At 49.6% G+C, this 18,739-nt stretch overlaps 1 protein-coding gene across 1 annotated transcript in view; it reads left to right on the top strand.

Annotated features, from left to right (window-relative positions):
• Nucleotides 1–18,739, top strand: part of LOC115647267 (zinc finger protein 436-like) — a 35,712-nt gene that overhangs the window by 11,839 nt on the left and 5,134 nt on the right. Inside the window, 1 exon segment of the mRNA XM_030554171.1 lies at nt 10,097–10,221. Within this exon segment, the coding sequence (XP_030410031.1) occupies nt 10,097–10,221 (125 nt within the window).

Raw genomic sequence — 18,739 nt, forward strand, 5'->3', positions numbered from 1 at the left:
TTTCCAGCACCCCATGACAAGAGATGTCTGGGGCGCCCCCACCTAAGAAGCAGAGTCAGGGATGGGCTTGCAGATTTTCTGTTGGACCTGGGGGCTGGAATTCCTGTAGTAAAAGATCTATTTAATGTCTATCCAGTTGTGGACTCTGTACAAATGTGGCGCATATCATGAACTAAGTAAACATATGATGTTAAAACCCTCCCTCTCTAGTTTGGTGTACGGACTATTCAGGAGAAGGGGTCTAGTGCAGGGAGAGAAAATCTAACTGCGGCAGAAACTGTCAAACGATTGGGAATAATCCTGGACTTCCCAAACGTGTATCAGACAAAGTCTCACTGTAACGGGAGAAACAAATGATACTAACCTGATCCCCATGGGACTGGCTACTCAGATGGTGAAAGTCACCTCCTGTGCCGGAAAGCTGGGAAGGCTGGTGGGCTGCGATTCAACCCATCTGGACAGCGGACTCCCTAGATACAGGAAAAATACAGACCTCCATTACAGTAGGAGACATGCCCCCATACATCAAACAATGCCCAATACCTCAGGAAACAAAAGAATCTTTAAGGCAAGTTATAGAAGAATTGGAAAAATGAAAATTTATTCAAAGGTGTCCAGTGCCTAACGCAGCATCAATCTGGCCAGTTAAAAAACCTGATGGAACATGGAGATTAACGATGGACTATTGGGGGTCAAACAGAACTGCCAAGCAGGGGGCACCAGTAGTGGCTGCTTACCCAGCGTTCTTGGAGGTGGTAACCCCTGACATGAAGTGGTTCTCAGTACTCGACATGGCAAATGGCTTTTGGAGTTTGCCTTTTAACCCAGAGTCTCAATACAGAACAGCTGTTGTATTCCAGGGTATGCAATATTGCTGGAATGTTCTGCCTATGGGGTACTGTGATGCACTCACAATATTTTATGCTGTAGTTTTCGTGCTGCAGAGAAATATGCTAGAGAAGGAGGGACTGTTACAAACAGGAAGGATAGTCCAGTACATAAATGACATCTTAATAGTCAATGAAACAGAACAGGCACATGAAGCGTTAATGCGGCAGTTACTGACTAGCTGCCAAGCGTAGGGCTTGAAACTTAACCCCTCTAAGTCCCAGGTGAAACAGGGAGAAGTGCAGTATCTTGGAATTCGACTCACTGCAGGAGGAAGGTCTGTGGACAAGGAAAGGGTGAAGGGCATTATTAACCTCCCTATACCTAACCTCCTGGTAGATACTAAATCTTTACAATCTTTTTGGGGGCTCACTAATTTCTGCAGAAAGTTTATGGTTGGGTAGCAGAGAAGGCAGGTTCCCTGTACGAGGTACTTAGAAGACCACAGTGGACCTGGACAGAGGAGGTAACTAATGCATGGGAAAGCCTGAAAAAAAGGGTTAATGGAGGCACCTACGTTTGCCACCCCTAACAATGAATTCCCTTTTGTAGTGTACCCTAGTGTGAAGAGTGTCTGTATTGTTAGTGTGCTTACACAGGGTGCTGATGCTGGGGAGAGACTCGTTCCTTATTACAGCAGAGCATTAGCAGCTCCAGAAAACAAACTGGGAAGTTGTGAGCAAACTGCTCTCGCTGCCAGCTGGACACTACAGAAAGCTCAGGCAATCATCAGAGCAAGCAAGGTGATTGTAAAGAGTCACCATGTGCTAGGAAAATTACTAGAGCCGAACAATCTGTCTGAAGGACGTGTGAGAGTGAGTAAATCCATTCAATGGGTCTTTGCTCTCATGTCCAAGAATGTTCAATTGGTCCTGCTAAAAGAACCTGAAATATCTGGATGCGGATTGACTATAAATGGTTGAGAACACGTTTGTGAACCCCGGTGGGAATCCAAAGTGCACCTGTCTTTAAAGCAACCCCAGTTGAACAGGTGATTGGAAAAACCATTTGGCTTGTGGACAGTAGCTCATATTACACTGAAGGGAAATGAGTCACTGGCTTTGCAGGGATTTGTTTAACTGGAAACCTGCAAAGAGTTAACTTCTTCCAGTACAAACTGATCAAAGGAGGAACACAGTCTGGAGAATAGTCAGCGGCCTTAGAAGTTTTAGCTAGGATGAGGAACAAGCAAATTGAGCTAATAATAGGAACGGATTCAGATTATGTTTACAAGGGAACCACCATCTACCTACCATGATGGAACAGTGTAGGTTTTACAGGAACTGATGGCTCCAAAATTAACACAAGACCTTATGGCAGCAAAGAGAGCAATTGGCAGGGCGTATCAGAGGATCTGGATGGTTAAAATAAAAGCCCGTAAGAGGACAGGTCCATTGACAAAGGGAAATGAACAAGTAGGTAAATTGGCTAAGGAAGCAGCCCTCATTGGAACACTGTGGGAGCACATGCCCGTGGCAGTAACCACCCGGGTACAAACAAAACAAGAACAAGAAAGTGAAGAGAACAACCAGAAAGAGCCACAGTTTTTACAGGACCTGCAGATAGAAGATGACTGAATATAGCAATGGATAGTGGAATGCCTCTCATGGGGCAGAGGGAACCACTGAGAAAGGAGGGAGACCTAATTCTGGCAAAACCAGAAAATGACTGGGTCCTGGTAATCCCTCAGTGGATGCAGTACCTCCTTTTAGGATGGGGGCATGGTTCAATTGTGGGAGGTCATCCAAAACAGGAAAGGGTGTTAGAAAAACTTAAAAAACTGGGATGGTGGCCTGGAATGAAAGAGCATTTAAACCTGCCTATTCTTAGCTGTTTAACATGTGCTAAGCAAGACCCTGCTAGAAGAAAAAGACATGGAGAGTAAATGCATCAAATGTTAAAAGGCCCCCTCCAACGTTTACAGGTTGATTTTGTAGGACCCTTGCCCCTCTTATATAGGTAGGGGCATTGCCAGCAGATCAAGGGATGTGATCATTTCCCCTCTATTTGACATTGGTGAGGCCTCATCTGGAGTACTGTGTCCAGTTTTGGGCCCCACACTACAAGAAGGATGTGGAGAAATTGGAAAAAGTTGAGTGGAGGGCAACAAAAATGATTAGGGGAATGGAGCCCATGACTTATGAGGAGAGGCTGAGGGAACTGGGATTGTTCAGTCTGCAGAAGAGAAGAATAAGGGGGGATTTGATAGCTGCTTTCAACTACCTGAAAGGGGGTTCCAAAGATGGTGGATCTAGACTGTTCTCAGTGGTGGCAGAGGACTGAACAAGGAGTAATGGTCTCAAATTGCAGTGCGGGAGGTTTAGGTTGGATATTAGGAAAAACCTTTTCACCAGGAGGGTGGTGAAGCACTGGAATGGGTTCCCTAGAGAGGTGGTGGAATCTCCTTCCTTAGAGGTTTTTAAGGTCAGGCTTGACAAAGTCCTGGTTGGGATGATTTAGTTGGGGTTGGTCCTGCTTTGAGCAGGGGGTTGGACTAGATCCCTCCTGAGGTCCCTTCCAACCCTGATATTCTATGATACTGCTCCTAGGGGAAGAGATTTTTGCCATGGATAGTTTTAGCACCACACTGGTGACGTCTGACAACACCAGTTTTCAGGACAGTCTGGGAATGGATGTGAATTTTATACTTGGAGAAAGCCCCATTAAACAGTCCCTGCTACTCAAGCAGAACTATGGTATAGCAATGGTGCCGCCCATCAAGATCATATGGGAAAAGCAGGCACCAGCCTCTCAGAGTGACAGCTGAACTTTGGTTTCTCTGCCCACAAGAGAGTTTCAAACTAACAGCAAGCGGTGAAGAAATGGAAACATTAGTCTGAAATAATAGAAGAATTCCCTATGGGTTAATGACCACCTTTGATCACAGACTTGGATGGCCTGGAACAATCTTAGATTTTAACTTTGGGAGGAGTGGATGCATGTTCTGATGCATTTAATTATTTGCATTCCTTTCTTCCATTTTAAGAAATACGTCCATCGTTACAGCTGGGTCTCTTTTTGAACCGCATATGGACTAAAAACCTGTGAAATTTAACAGTCTTGTAGAAACTTAACTGCACCTTGGCAGTTTCCTTTCTCTCACCTCTGTGGCCAGATAGAAATTCCTAGTGTGGTTTACTGCCCTCCCTCTTGTGTTAGCCTGGGATAACTGCCTGGAATCAAGCGGAGTTACTGCATGTTTATATGTCCCTGCAACTGACAGCAGAATCTGGGCTTGTGTTTGTATAAGGGATGGTGTGAAATGAAACTCCGATGTTGCAAGTGCCCCAGGTCTGTGGGGCTGTTTGAAAGCAGAGCCACGTTTTGGATCCTGAGCCCATTAAGATGACCTTGGCACGATAACGTGGTTGGAAAACTCACAAACATCTCAAGACCCATTCCTTGAGCGTCCCTTGCTGCAGCGAAGCAGTGAGATAAACCCAGGAGGCTTTACTCAGATCTCAGGCAATAGAACTCCTCTCTTACAACCTAATTTGGGGTTGAGGAGTTCATAAAATTGAACATCACAAAATAACAGTAGGGCTACTGCAAACATTGCTGTATGGACTATTGTCTCACTTCCTTCTTGTCCTTCAAATCACCACATGTTGGTCTCCAGGGGTCTGGAGATGTTGGAATGGGACAGGGTCACTTCATTGTTAGGTGGGTTACTTCTTTTTTTCTGTTGGTGTAGCCACTCATTTGGCAGGTCGGTGTTTGTAAACTCCAGGTTCTGCTACATGGACAAATTCCCAGGGGCAGGGAGACTGAGTGAAAACTGAGGCCAGATTGTGAGCTCAGGGGCTAAATCTGGAATAATTCTGCTGCAGTGAGGAGTTCTGTAGAAATGCCCTGTTGACACCGGTGGGGTCACCCCCAGTTTTGACTCCTAGAATCTCAGGGTTGGAAGGGACCTCAGGACATATCTAGTCCAACCCCCTGCTCAAAGCAGGACTAATTCCCAGACAGATTTTTACCCCAGATCCCTAATGGCCCCCTCAAGGATTGAACTCACAACCCTGGGTTTAGCAGGCCAATTCTCAAACCACTGAGCTATCCCCACCTGCTCTGTTTCACACCCCTTGTGCCATTTTGGCAGCAGAAAGGAACCACAAACTGAACAGAACTGACCCCTAGGGAGCTAAGTCCAGCATAAGAGGGTGCCCTGGCCAGCACTAAGCTACTGAAAGGGCTGTAAGACAGTCCCCAGCAAGGGAACGTGGCCAGCACAGGGAGGGAAAGTGACCAGGAATGCCTGGTGCTCTGGCTATTAATGGCTGACAAATGGCCCATAGAGGGCTGCTGCAGGCAGAGCAGCCCTAAGGCTGCTCTAACTTGCCTGGGAAGTGAAACAGTGGCTTACAGTCACTTCTTTTCACACCACACCACCACCACACACAGGAATGGAGAACTGGGGCCTGGGTGAGGACCCCCCCCCATAGCTGGCCCAATATGGGGAGTGGCCGGCGCCCAGCACCCTCCAGATCACCCCTTCACAGCCTACCCCTAGGTTAGTGGGTTTGGTTTTCAATGAATAAGCAGTAACGACATAGCTTGGGAGGTAGAATCCCCACTGGTGCGGCCTATATGCAGGGGCTGTGCTGCAGCCTGTTCCGTTGCCTTTCTTTCACTGAGTTCCTCCACAGGTAGATTCTCCATCCCTGCGCTTGCCCTCACACAGCGCCTGGGTCATCCTGGCCTGTGCACCATGCTGGTCGCTCTTTGAACCGTGCCAGCCACGAGGGCAGCGGGACCTACCTGCCCTGAACACTAAGGAGAGAGCCTGGAGGGTTTTCACCTTCTCTTTCAAGGGCAGCACCTTGTTTGCTTGGTGGTGGGTTAGCACAAGGCAAGACTTCGGAGGAGACGGTCTCATTTGTTAAGACGCTTCTGCATCCCCGGTCAGGTTTCCTGACTGATCCAAGCAGCTAGTCAAAGTTCAGAGCCCAGGGGAGGTTCCCATTGGAAGGTGAAATGTCTGGAATCTGAGATGGGCATTGATACAATCTTGGTTATTTACAAGGAAAGTACAAAGTCCTGCTTCTCTGAATGCAGGAGCAACCAAGAACAGAAGGAGCAGTTTCTTACAGTCCCAAACCTCTTTAGCCAACAGGTCCCAAACTCTCTGTAGCTTTCCCAGGGACACATACCGTGCTCACTGGCTCCTGCTTGGCTTTCTTGCTTTTTGCCACTGCATCTCTCTCTGTTCTGTGGGCTCTCAGTTTGTGTGTTCCATCTTCCTTCAAACAAACACACACACACCCTGGCCACAATACTCCCACCCACATGATGCCACTTTCTGGGCAGACTCGATTAGGCCTTGTTTTAGATGTGGCCCCTTAAAGTGTTCCTTGCAACTATCCAAAGGGTGCTTTCACCCTCCCCCCCCACCACTCTCAAAGAGGTTTGTGATTCAAGCAGGCACCAGTCCGGTCAGCATAACTGTGTTTTAACTGGAACCCATCTTGGTCAGGTTATTCCATAGTTGTCTATTACAGGATTTCTTGCACCTTCCTCTGAAGCAGCAGGTGCTGGCTGCTGTCAGAGCCAAGACCCAGGATTAGATGTACCTGTTTTCCAGTGATGGCAAACTTGACAACAGAATGATGGTGAGACCATCTGGAAAAGACCTTCTGAAAAACTACAGAGAGGCAGTATTGTTTAGATGTCAGAACACAGGGCCAGGAGACACCACTCCTGGGTTCTGATCCTTAGCTCGCTGCATCATCTTGGCCAATTCACTTAATCACTCTGTGCCTCAGTTTCCCAACCTGTACAACAGATGAGCTATATTTAGAACTTGTTTTGAGATCTTCAAGCAGAATGAATGATAGAAACTGGGAAAGCAGGAATGACCAATGGAGGCAGACATGTCATCATAAACAGGAGATTTGACCTGAATGTACAACATGGTCTGGCTGAAGTAAGGCCAGAAGAATCCAGGCTGGCTCCCTCCCTCCCCCACAAAGATGTCCCATCCAGGAGAAGGAAGGCGATAGACTCTGTCCACACAGCTGTGGTGTGAGCACACCTGGAATATAATGTTCAGTTTAGGTCAATGTAGGCTACTGACAAATGGAAGTGAGTTTGGAGCAGAGTGACACAAGTGATGTGGGGGTTGGGATCTGAGCAGTGATCGACAGAGCAGGGCATGTGCTATCTGGCGAACTGAAGGCTAAGGGGAAACATAACAGCTGATGTAGGCTGTTAGCACCCAGGCAGGAGAGTTGTTCGACGTGGCGCATGCTGCTATGAGCACGAGAAGTGAGAGGAAGTTCAGGAAAGGAGAATTTCAGCTGAACAGCAGGGGAGCCTTCCGGACAGGCCGGTAGGATAGTCTCCCAAGCGACAAAACTGGTGAAACACGGGTGAAGTCTGCAGGGAACAGCTCTGTGTGGGCAGTGCCATGGCTGTATGACTCCAAGTTTATGTCTACACAGCAATTAAACACCCTCAGCTGGCCCGGGTCAGCCCGCTTGGGCTCATGGGGCTCAGGCTGTGGGGCAGTAAAATTGTTGTGTAGATGTTTGGGCTCAGACTGGGGCTCTGGGACCCTGTGAGGTCCAGCTTCCAGCTACCTATCACCAGCTTCCTTTACCTCCTGGCCTCTCCAGCTCGCTGGCCCTGTCTCTACCATTGCTCAAGTCTCCGCCACCACCTTCCTGTTCAGCTCCTCACTCAAAAACCTTGGGGCCACCCGAATTCTGGGGCATTCCACTAACTCTGAAGGGGTTTACAGGAATGTGCCGGGTGCCTTGTCCTCCAGGACGGTTACTCCACTTGGCTGCATTTACCTTCCAGCCAAGGTAGCTGCTGGGCTTTCCCAGGCAATCGGCAGCCTGCGTCACTTTCTAGCGAGGCTGCCAACTGAACGCACCAACCAATACAAGATCTGGGGGACCATCTGTTTCCCTGCTATGAATGCCCGAGGTTCTGAGCCCTCTAAACAAAGCTGTTGACTGGAAGTAAGAGGGGGAGCAACATGCCCAGATAAAGTGGGGTGACTGAGCTGGGCGGGGGGGGCACCTTCCTCTTTGAGGGTCTGTCCAATCAGACAAGGAGGCTTGGAGGATGGTCTGTAGGGTCCGACTCAGTACAAGGACGTGCTCTCCGTGAGATATCTTCTACCCTAAGTCTTTAGGGCTTCAAGCCCAGGCCCAGGGAAGGTGCAGCGAGCAGCATCATCTTCCGGAAGGTTTCCTGCTGACTTGGCCTCTGGTGCCAGAGGGAGTCTAAGCTGGAGTGGGATCTGGGCCACCCTCTGACACGGGGCCGACCTGGGTGGACGCAATGAGAACATGGCACCTGCCCTTGCCCCGCCCCTCAATGTAGGGACTCTGCTCCCAGCTCTAGCCTCCCCAGCTACTTATGCCGATGGGGCCCAACAGGTCAGCAGGGCTCAGGCTTGGCGAGGGGACGGAGTCCCCTTGCACCTAGTGCAGTATAAGAGTCTGCCTTGCAACTTTCTCAGGTGGCCTTATCAGAGCCTGCTGGTGGTGGAGTCAGCTCTAAAACCCCAGTGAGCTTCACTGGAGGAAAAACATCAAGTCCACAAACTCAAAGAGCCAAATCCTGGTGCAGACAAAATCGTCACTAACTTCAGAGAGAGTTTGACCACACCCAGGCCTTCAGGGTTTGGCCCGAAAACTTCACCCAAGATCATACACAAATGCAAATTATTCTGCCAGCTAAGCCTGTGAAATGAGCTGGTGGGGTCTAGCTGCCTGATAGGCCAATGCATTAAAGGGGTAAAAAAATCCCAGACAGAGCCAGACTCTCTTGCTGGAATTCGAAGAGTGTTTTGTCAGGTGACATTTCCCGTTACTCTTGGTCAGCAGCTTCAGAGCCCTGACTGGAACTGTGGCCTCAGTGACACCAATGACAAAACCTCCACTAGCTTCAGTGGGGCCAGAACCCCCCGCAATGAGGAAATGGGCCTGTCTTAGGGCTTGAGCGTTGGGTGTTGGGTTCATAACCACAAGAAGTTACTCAGATGTCAGGTCAGGGGAGAGAAGAACACCAGGAAGCCGGCACATGCGGGCCGATGGTTACGATAATGAAAAACATTAATAGTAAAAGTCTTGTGCCAATCATTTCAAACCTGTGAGCCTACATCCTAGACACCTAAATACATATTTAATGTATATTCTAAATACAATTGGTCCGGCTTTCTGCAGAGCTAAGCACCCAGCAGTCCCACTGAGAATGGGTTTGGTCCCTCTGGAAATCAGCCCACTCTCAGATAAGCTGCCTATAAATGCATTCAGGAGCCTGCCTGTGGCTGGAAACACTGGTCTTTTATCATCGGTGGGTCTCAAAGCACATTACAAAGTGGGTAAGCATCATCGGCCCTGTTTTATAATTGGGGAAACTGAGGCACATGAAGGGCTCCTCATAGTGCTGAGGTCTCAGGGCACCAGGGAGTTGAGGCAGGAAATGTCTGTGATTTGGCAACATTCTAGGCCCACAACTAGAGGCATAATGCACTGCACCCCGTGGAGGTGGGGTTGAAATATGAGCTCAGGAGATCAGGGCAAATCCCTGATCTCATCCCCAGGCTTGTTAATGTCCACACCAGGGAGATGGGACCTAGCATTTCAGTCTCCTCTGAGCAATTCCCACACACTCAGAGGTGCCCCAAGCCACCGGCTCAGCACTAGCCCCAGGGCCCACTCCAGCAGAGGGGCGAGCGAGTGGGACCGGAACAGGTGCTTCTGCAGCTTCCCTCTCCTATCCAGTGCCCGGCTCTCAGCCCAGGCCCGGCTGGGAGATGTAAAATCCCCTCTTCCCATAGGAAGCTGGGGAGGGTCTGTGCTGGGGACTGCAGCTGGAACACGCAGGCATCCCACAGCAAGGCCTGGGCAGAAGAACTACGTCTCCCAGGGTCCCTCTCTAGCAGCAGCCCACGCGGCCCTTTTCGCCAAGGCTCCTACAAAGGGAGCTGGCTCTGATGTAGGGAGATGCCCCCCTGATTTGAGGACCATCTCAGCAGAGGGGGATTTGATCAGCCAAAGCAGTGAACATCTGGAGCTCTGTTTGGGGTGCTCCCGCTTGTCCCCCTCACTGGCTCTGAGGGCCACCCCCTCCCTATATCCCCTGCCCCTGCTATGAGCTGTGACAGCTAATCTTCCCCAGCCCTGTATCCATCAGCTTGTGGAGCAGGGCAGGGGGCGGCCTGCACTGGCTGACTGGAAACTGGCTCTTGCAGTCACATGAAAACGTGAGCGATGGAGCCCTGCGAGGTGGAGAGATCTGGGTGAAGGCTGCTGACTGGCTCCCAGTCCCGGACACCTCACCTCACCTGCCGACATGTCTGAAGGGCTCTCTCGCAAGGTAAGGGTTGGGTGTATGGTCGGACCCGAGCAGCTTGTGGTTACTGGTCCCTGTTGGACAGGCTCAATGCCCAGGGTTCCCTGTGGCCATTCCCACTCTTCTTAACCAGACACCCCAAGCTCACCCAGGCCTCGCCCCCGATTGAGGAGAACAGTCCCCACGTCACCAATATGTTTATCGTTGTCCCGTCCCCCCTCCTGGATGGCCTAGTTCAATGGAGCGAAAAGCCCGGCCCCTATCTGCCTCTCTGAGCAGCTTTCAGACATTGGCAGGTGCCAGTCGGTCGTGGCCCCAGCACATCACAGACCAGGGCTGCTGCTCGGCCCTGACAGGGGTAAATTAAGCAACATGTCTGACATGTCAGTAGGTTTCTGAATTGAAAGTGCCGGAGGCCAGGGCTCTGGGAGTCATGGGCAATGTTCCCTGGTGGTTAATCTCCATGCTGGGCAGTGGGGTGGAGGATCGAGACCTGACCACATGAGTAGGAGCCATTCCTCTGAATCCCCCCAGCATCAAAAGGGTTAAAACAACACACCCACATGCACACCAGGGCTAACACTGTGTGCCTGGCCCTAACAGACATCTTTGCCAGGGTAGGTTGGCCTTCTGACATCCTTACAGATTCAGGGTCTAATTTCCTGGCAGGGACCATGGAAAAGCTGTGGGAAACTCATGGGGTGAATCACTTGGTTGCCACCCCGTACCACCATCAAACCAATGGCCTGGTGGAAAGGTTCAATGGAACTTTGGGGGCCATGATACGAAAATTCATCAACGAATTCTCCAATAATTGGGACCTAGTGTTGCAGCAGTTGCTGTTTGCCTACAGGGCTGTACCACATCCCAGTTTAGGGTTTTCACCGTTTGAACTTGTGTATGGTCACGAGGTTAAGGGGCCATTACAGTTGGTGAAGCAGCAATGGGAGGGGTTTACGCCTTCTCCAGGAACTAACATTCTGGACTTTGTAAGCAACCTACAAAGCACCCTCCAACACTCTTTAGCCCTTGCTAGAGAGAACCTAAAGGATGCTCAGGAAGAGCAAAAGGCCTGGTATGACAGACATGCCAGAGAACGTTCTTTCAAGGTAGGAGACCAGGTTATGGTCTTGAAGGCGCAACAGGCCCATAAGATGGAAGCATCATGGGAAGGGCCATTCACGGTCCAAGAGCGCCTGGGAACTGTAAACTACCTCATAGCATTTCCCAATTCCTCACTAAAGCCTAAAGTGTACCATGTTAATTCTCTCAAGCCTTTCTATTCTAGAGACTTACAGGTTTGTCAGTTTACAGTCCAGGGAGATGAGGCTGAGTGGCCTGACGGTGTCTACTACGACGGGAAAAAAGACGGTGGCGTGGAAGAGGTGAACCTCCCAACCACCCTGGAACGTCTGCAGCGACGACAAATCAAGGAGCTGTGCACTAGCTTCGCCCCATTGTTCTCAGCCACCCCAGGACGGACTGAACGGGCATACCACTCCATTGATACAGGTAATGCCCACCCAATCAGAACCCCACCCTACCAGGTGTCTCCTCATGCCCAAGCTGCTATAGAACAGGAAATCCAGAACATGCTACAGATGGGTATAATCCGCCCATCTACAGGTGCATGGGCATCTCCAGTGGTTCTGGTACCCAAACCAGATGGGGAAATACGCTTTTGCGTGGACTACCGTAAGCTAAATGCGGTAACTCGTCCGGACAACTATCCAATGCCTCGCACTGATGAGCTATTGGAGAGGTTGGGACGTGCCCAGTTCATCTCTACAATAGACTTAACCAAGGGGTACTGGCAAGTACCGCTAGATGAACCTGCCAAGGAGAGGTCAGCATTCGTCACCCATGCGGGGGTGTATGAATTCAATGTCCTTCCTTTCGGCCTTCGAAATGCACCCGCCACCTTCCAGAGGCTGGTAGATGGTCTACTAGCTGGACTGGGAGAATTTGCAGTTGCCTACCTCGATGATCTGGCCATTTTTTCAGACTCCTGGCCCGAACACCTACTACACCTGGAAAAGGTCTTTGAGCGCATCAGGCAGGCAGGACTAACTGTTAAGGCCAAAAAGTGTCAAATAGGCCAAAACAGAGTGACTTACCTGGGGCACCCGGTGGGTCGAGGAACCATAAACCCCCTACAGGCCAAGGTGGATGCTATCCAAAAGTGGCCTGTCCCAAGGTCAAAGAAACAGGTCCAATCCTTCTTAGGCTTGGCCGGATACTACAGGCGATTTGTACCACACTACAGCCAAATCGCTGCCCCATTGACCGACCTAACCAAAAAGACCCAGCCAAATGCCGTTAAGTGGACTGATGAGTGTCAAAAAGCCTTTACCCAGCTTAAGGCAACGCTCATGTCGGACCCTGTGCTCAGGGCCCCGGACTTTGACAAGCCATTCCTAGTAACCACGGATGCATCTGAGCGTGGTATAGGAGCAGTGCTCATGCAGGGAGCAACAGATCACAACTTCCATCCTGTCGTGTTTCTCAGCAAGAAACTGTCTGAGAGGGAAAGTCACTGGTCAGTCAGTGAAAAGGAATGCTATGCCATTGTGTATGCCCTGGAAAAGCTACGCCCATATGTTTGGGGGGGGCGGTTCCAGCTACAAACTGACCATGCTGCGCTAAAGTGGCTTCATACTGCCAAGGGGAACAACAAGAAACTTCTTCGTTGGAGTTTAGCTCTCCAAGATTTTGATTTTGAGATTCAGCACATCACAGGAGCTTCTAACAAAGTAGCTGATGCACTCTCCCGTGAGAGTTTCCCAGAATCCAGTAGTTAAAAAGTGTTCTTAAACTGTAAAAGTCTGTTAGTTATATACTTAGTGGTATATGTAAAGGTGCATGTGTTGTATTAATCTGTTTATTTTCAAGTTCTAGAAGGAAATCGCCGCCAGTGAGCTTCCCCACTGTCTGCAATTTGGGGGGCATGTCATAAACAGATAGCTAAGGGTTAATGTCTCTTTCACCTGAAGCACCTGACCAGAGGACCAATCAGGAAACCGGATTTTTTCAACTCTGGGTGGAGGGAAGTTTGTGTCCGAGGTCTTTGTTTTCTGTCTGCCTGCTTTCTCTGAGCTTTGGAGAAGTAGTTCTGTTTTCTAATCTTCTGTTTCTAAGTGTAAGGACAAAGAGATCAGATAGTAAGTTATATGGTTTCTTTTCTTTGGTATTTGCATGAATATAAGTGCTGGAGTGCTTTGATTTGTATTCTTTTTGAATAAGGCTGTTTATTCAATATTCTTTTAAGCAATTGACCCTGTATTCGTCATCTTAATACAGAGAGACCATTTGTATTTTTTTCTTTCTTTTTTATATAAAGCTTTCTTTTAAGACCTGTTGGAGTTTTTCTTTACTTCAGGGAAATTGAGTCTGTACTCACCAGGGAATTGGTGGGAGGAAGAAATCAGGGGAGATCGGTGTGTGTTGAATTGGCTAGCCTGATTTTGCATTCCCTCTGGGGGAATAGGAAAGTCCTTTTTGTTTCCAGGACCGGGAAGGGAGAGGGGGAGTCACTCTGTTTGGATTCACAGAGCTTGTGTCTGTGTATCTCTCCAGGAGCACCTGGAGGGGGGGAAGGGAAAAAGGATTATTTCCCTTTGTTGTGAGACTCAAGGGATTTGGGTCTTGGGGTCCCCAGGGAAGGTTTTTCAGGGGGACCAGAGTGCCCCAAAACACTCTAATTTTTTGTGTGGTGGCAGCAAGTACCAGGTCCAAGCTGGTAACTAAGCTTGGAGGTTTTCATGCTAACCCCCATATTTTGGACGCTAAGGTCCAAATCTGGGACTAAAGTTATGACAACTCCTCACTCCCCTTGGTCCCTTTGCCTGTGTTTTAAACGCAAATCTCCAGCCCAGCAACAAGAGACAAAAGACCGGGTAGCTCAGGCAGCTTTGTATATAAATCCCCAGCATCAGCTGTGCCTTTCCCTCTCTTTGCTCCTATTCTGGGGGTTGAGTCTGCCAGGAACAGAGCCTCCCTCAGCTCCCACTAGCTGCACAGGGAGCGGAGAGTGCTCAGGGGGAAAGGTGCACTTCTCAGGATCAGCCCCATTGCCTTATACCCCAGGGCCCTGACTGACTTCTACAGAGCTCTTGTGGCCCTAGGCTTTCCCATAGGTGGGGACCCAGGGACATTCTTTTCTGACCTACCTGTCCACTGGCTTGAAATGTTCCTCCCTGCCCTTCTCTCTGCATTGATCACTTGCCATGGAATGACAGGTCTGCACATTGCATGGCAGTTCCAAGGCCTGCCCTTCCCAGCTGGTAGAAACAGCGTCAGTGTGCTCTGGCTGTGGGAAAGTGCCTTTCAGCCAAGTCTGTTTGCCATGAGTGGGCTTTATGTGCAATAAGGACAGGGCACCTTCTCTTTAGGATAGATCACAAACGGAGCTTTCCATGGCCTCATGAACATTAGACGCGGGAGGAGAGAGAAAAAAGACTGGGATTGTTCAGTTTGAAATAGAGGTGAGTGAGGTGGGATATGACAGAGGTCTATGCAATCATGACTGGCATGGAGACAGTAAATATATACCCCATTATATAAGACAAGAACCAGGGTCACCCGATGAAATTAATGGGCACCAGGTTTAAACCAAACCAAAGAACAGTCTTCTTCAGACAAGCCACAATTAACCTGTGGAACTCATTGCCATGGGATATTGTGAAGGCCAAAAGTACATCTGGATTCAAAAACGAATTAGATAAGTTCATAGCAGATAGATCCATCAACAGCTGTTAGCCAAGATGGTCACGGATGTAACACCATGATCTGGGTGTCCCTAAACCGCCAACTGCCAGAAGCATCTGGCACTGGCCCCTGTCAGAGAAAGGATACCGGGCTAGATGCATAGGCACCAATTCCATGGGTGCTTCGGGGCTGGAGCATCCATGGGGAAAAAATGGTGGGTGCTGAGCACCCACCAGCAACCCCTCTATCAGCTCCCTCCCACCCCCCAGCACCTCCCGCCCACAGGCAAGTCCCACTGATCATCCCCTCCCCCACAGCCTCCTGTATGCCATGATCAGCTGTTTCGAAGCATGCAGGAGGCTGGGGGGAGGCGAGCAAGGATGAGGCACGCTCGAGGGAGGTGGGGAACTGGGAAGGAAGAGGTGGTGCAGGATGGAGCGGAGGCAGGAACAGATGGGGCAGGGGTGGGGTCTTGGGGGAAAGGGTGGAGTGGGGATGGGGCACAGCTGGATGTCAAGCACCCCCGGAACTTTGGAAAGTTGGGGTCTGTGGCTAAATGGACCATTTGTCTGACCCAGTATGGCCGTTCTTATGTTTTTAATATTCTGTTAAGTAATTGAGTCCATCTATGACATTGCAAAATTGTTTCTTATTGTACATGAATGGGCAGATCTCAGTTATCTGGATAGGGTGAAATTCACCCTGTGCAGGGGACCAGCACAAACGGAACTTGAGTGATGCATAAATCTTGTAGGGCTGAAATGGGATGTAACTGGTCTTTGTGCTGGTCCCTACAGGGGCTGAATTTCACCTGTATATTTCTCACCAGTTCTGAACCTTATTCAGTTCTTGGCCTCAAGAATATCCTGTGCCAATGAGTTCCACAGATTAATTAGATGTTGCATTTTTTAAAAAAGGGCTGTCTTTGTATCCCTTGTAAATCTATTGCCCTCTCTCTCTCCCCATCCTTTCTAAAGAGAGGTTTCTAATAGGACAGGGGGTCTCAAGGGTTATCATCATCCCGCACGCTCAGAGGGTGACCTCCAGACCCAAATCCAGCACTGTCCCTGCAGCACCTTGGGTATGTAGAAAAATCAGGGTAAGAGACTGGTAAGGAGACAAGACGGAAGGAAGCTTGTTGAATGCGATCTAGTTAATGGCCAACTGGGACCTATGATTAGGCAAGGAGTGAATGGGCAGGGCCAGAAAGATTCTAATCCCATTCACTTCACTGGAGCTATCCCAGGGATAATCTGACCCAGCACTTTGCCCATCTCCATCATAGACGATAAACTTCCCAAGCTCCCCTTCCATATAGGTTGGGGGAGATCCCCAGCGGGCCTCTGGCAGATGCGTCGAAAGTCCAAGACAGTGCTGGGATTGTGTCTAGACAGAGGCTCTGCTCTTCACCTGCTCCCTAGCTCCCCCCCGGCTGCTTCAGCAGGAGACAAGATTCTTTGTACTTCCTGCCCCAGCCACAGATCTGCGCTGTTGAGGTGAAATGCCCTGGAAAGTCTCCACTGTCAGTTATCTTTTTGGCAGGCTGGAAAGGCCCCTGGATGGTTCGCTGCCCCAGGAGCCATCAGGTTGAACTAGAGGGGAACTGAAAAAAAAATCCAGAAACTGGCAAAAGCTGAGGTTTTAAAACATGCCAAGAGACAAAGGCAGAGGTTAAAAAAAGCAGCTCTGATTTCAGTGTGACTCCGTCCCGCTGCCATCTCCCTTTTGTCTCCGTCTGGGCCAGTCACTCCTCGTGCCGGTTGTTGGCAATACAGTCGCTCATAGCACGTAGAGGCCACAGCTGAAAGAGACTGACCCTTCCCCAAAGACCATAGTCTAAGGCCTGGTCCACACTACGCAGTTAAATTGATTTAAACAGCGTTAAATCGATTTAACGCTATACCCGTCCACACTACAACGCACTTTAAATCGATTTTAAGGGCTCTTAAAATCGATTTCTGTACTCCTCCCCAACGAGAGGAGTAACACTAAAATCGATATTACTATATCGATTTAGGGTTAGTGTGGACGCAAATCGAAGTTATTGGCCTCCGGGCAGTATCCCACAGTGCACCAGTGGCCGCTCTGGACAGGTAACTGAACTCTAATGCACTGGCCAGATATACAGGAAAAGCCCCGGGAACTTTTGAATTGCATTTCCTGTTTGGCCAGCGTGGAGCTCTCATCAGCACAGGTGACCACGCAGAGCTCATCAGCACAGGTGACCATGCAGTCTCCTGAGAATAGGTAAAGAGCTCCAGCATGGACCGCACGGGAGGTACTGGATCTGATCGCTGTATGGGGAGAAGATTCTGTGCTATCAGAACTGCGTTCCAGTAGACGAAATGAGAAAACTTTTGAAAAGATTTCTAATGCCATGAGGGAGAGAGGCCACAGCAGGGACTCGGTGCAGTGCAGAGTTAAAGTCAAGGAGCTCAGACAAGCCTACCAGAAAACCAAAACAGCAAACGCAGATCCGGATCAGGGCCAAAAACATGCCGCTTCTACGCTGAGCTGCATGCAATTTTAGGGGGCTGCGCCACTACAACCCCCCCCCCCTTGTCCGTGGATTCCGAGGTGGGGGTTATAATCTCACCCATGGATGAGGATTCAGCAGAGGGGGAAGATGACGAGGAGGAAGAGCTTGCAGAGACCACACAGCACTCCATTCTCCCCAACAGCCAGGAGCTTTTTGTGACCCAGACGGAATTACCGTCCCTGCCCTCCCAAGCCACTAGCCCAGACAGTGAAGCCGTGGAAGCGACCTCTAGTGAGTGTACCTTTGTAAATATAAAACATAGTTTAAAAGCAAGCGTTTTTTAATGATTGATTTGCCATGAGGGCTTGCATGCATTAGCTGGCATTAAAGTTACTGGAAAAGTCTGTTAACATGTCTGGGGATGGAGCGGAAATCCTCCAGGGACATCTCTATGAAGCTCTCCTGGAGGTACTCCAAAAGCCTTTGCAGAAGGTTTCTGGGCAAGGCAGCCTTGTTCTGTCCACCATGGTAGGACACTTAACCACGCCATGCCTGGAGCACGTAATCGGGTATCATTGCATGACAAAGCCTAGCTGCGTATGGTCCCGGTGATTGCTGGCATTCAAGAAGCATCATTTCTTTATCTCTCTGTGTTATCCTCAGGAGAGTGATATCGTTCATGGTAACCTGGTTAAAATTAATGTATTTTATTAAGGGGACAGACAATTCCCTTAGGGGTAGAGTATGTCGTCTGCTGCTCCTTGTAAAAGCAGAAGAACAGGGAGAAGATGTGCTTTTTAGCATTTGGCCAGCAGGAATCTTCCCAGCTACCAGCCACGCGGTGTGGGGGGGGGTGGAGAAAGGGGGGGTGATTAGCAGTGATCTGCCATTATAGCAGCCATGTGGTGTGGGGAGGGGGAAAACAATTCCCTTAGGGGTAGAGTATGTCATCTGCTGCTCCTTGTAAAAGCAGAAGAACAGGGAGAAGATGTGTTTTTTAGCATTTGGCCAGCAGGAATCTTCCCAGCTACTAGCCATGCAGTGGGTGGGGGGAGGAGAAAGGGGGGGTGATTAGCAGTGATCTGCCATTATAGCAGCCATGTGGTGTGGGGAGGGGGAAAACAATTCCCTTAGGGGTAGAGTATGTCGTCTGCTGCTCCATGTAAAAGCAGAAGAACAGGGAGAAGATGTGTTTTTTAGCATTTGGCCAGCAGGAATCTTCCCAGCTACTAGCCACGCGGGGGTGTGTGTGTGTGTGTGTGTGTGTGATTAGATATAGGGCTTACCATGACCGCATGCAAGCTGAATTGTGATCCCCGGACCTGCATCTGTGTTGATCTGTTACACCACAGCCGC

This window comes from Gopherus evgoodei, chromosome 2 (assembly GCF_007399415.2).
Source record: "Gopherus evgoodei ecotype Sinaloan lineage chromosome 2, rGopEvg1_v1.p, whole genome shotgun sequence".
Classification (NCBI taxonomy): domain Eukaryota; kingdom Metazoa; phylum Chordata; order Testudines; family Testudinidae; genus Gopherus; species Gopherus evgoodei.